General features: G+C 51.3%; 1 protein-coding gene across 1 annotated transcript in view; it reads right to left on the minus strand.

The window, feature by feature from the left end:
* Window positions 1–317: 317 nt before the first annotated feature.
* The window catches only part of CAMK1D (calcium/calmodulin-dependent protein kinase ID), a 32888-nt gene continuing 32784 nt past the window's right edge, over window positions 318–421 (minus strand). The window contains exon 9 of the mRNA XM_009080084.1: window positions 318–421. Coding sequence (XP_009078332.1) covers window positions 318–421 — 104 coding nt within the window.

Genomic DNA, 421 nt, shown 5'->3' on the forward strand with positions numbered 1-421 from the left:
ACCATAATGCTCAGAAAAGTATCTCTATTTAAATAATCCAGTTGAGATGTTCGCAGTTAATGGAAAAAATACAACATATACTGTTACCTACACTGAGAAAAGAGCAGATCACCGGGGAGAAGAGCGAGTGTTCATCGGTTCGAACATTGCTAATCACATACATATATATATTTGTCCATATATATATGTACAGCACCAGAGACTGTCAGACCCGTTCCCCTGCAGTCGCTGCAGTCTGTGATCGTGAAACGTTTCAGTCGCAGTATAAAATATGGCCATAAAAAATCCTCCTCGTGGCTGTCGGCGCCGCGCCGCGCTCACTTGCTGCCCGTGAGCACCGTGGTCACCGTGCTGGGCCTCGGCCTGCGCTCCCCCCCGACCCCCGGCGCGGACGCCACCCGGCTGCACAGAGGGGACGGAG

The sequence above is a fragment of the Acanthisitta chloris genome, unplaced genomic scaffold (genome assembly GCF_000695815.1).
Source record: "Acanthisitta chloris isolate BGI_N310 unplaced genomic scaffold, ASM69581v1 scaffold2508, whole genome shotgun sequence".
Classification (NCBI taxonomy): Eukaryota; Metazoa; Chordata; class Aves; order Passeriformes; family Acanthisittidae; genus Acanthisitta; species Acanthisitta chloris.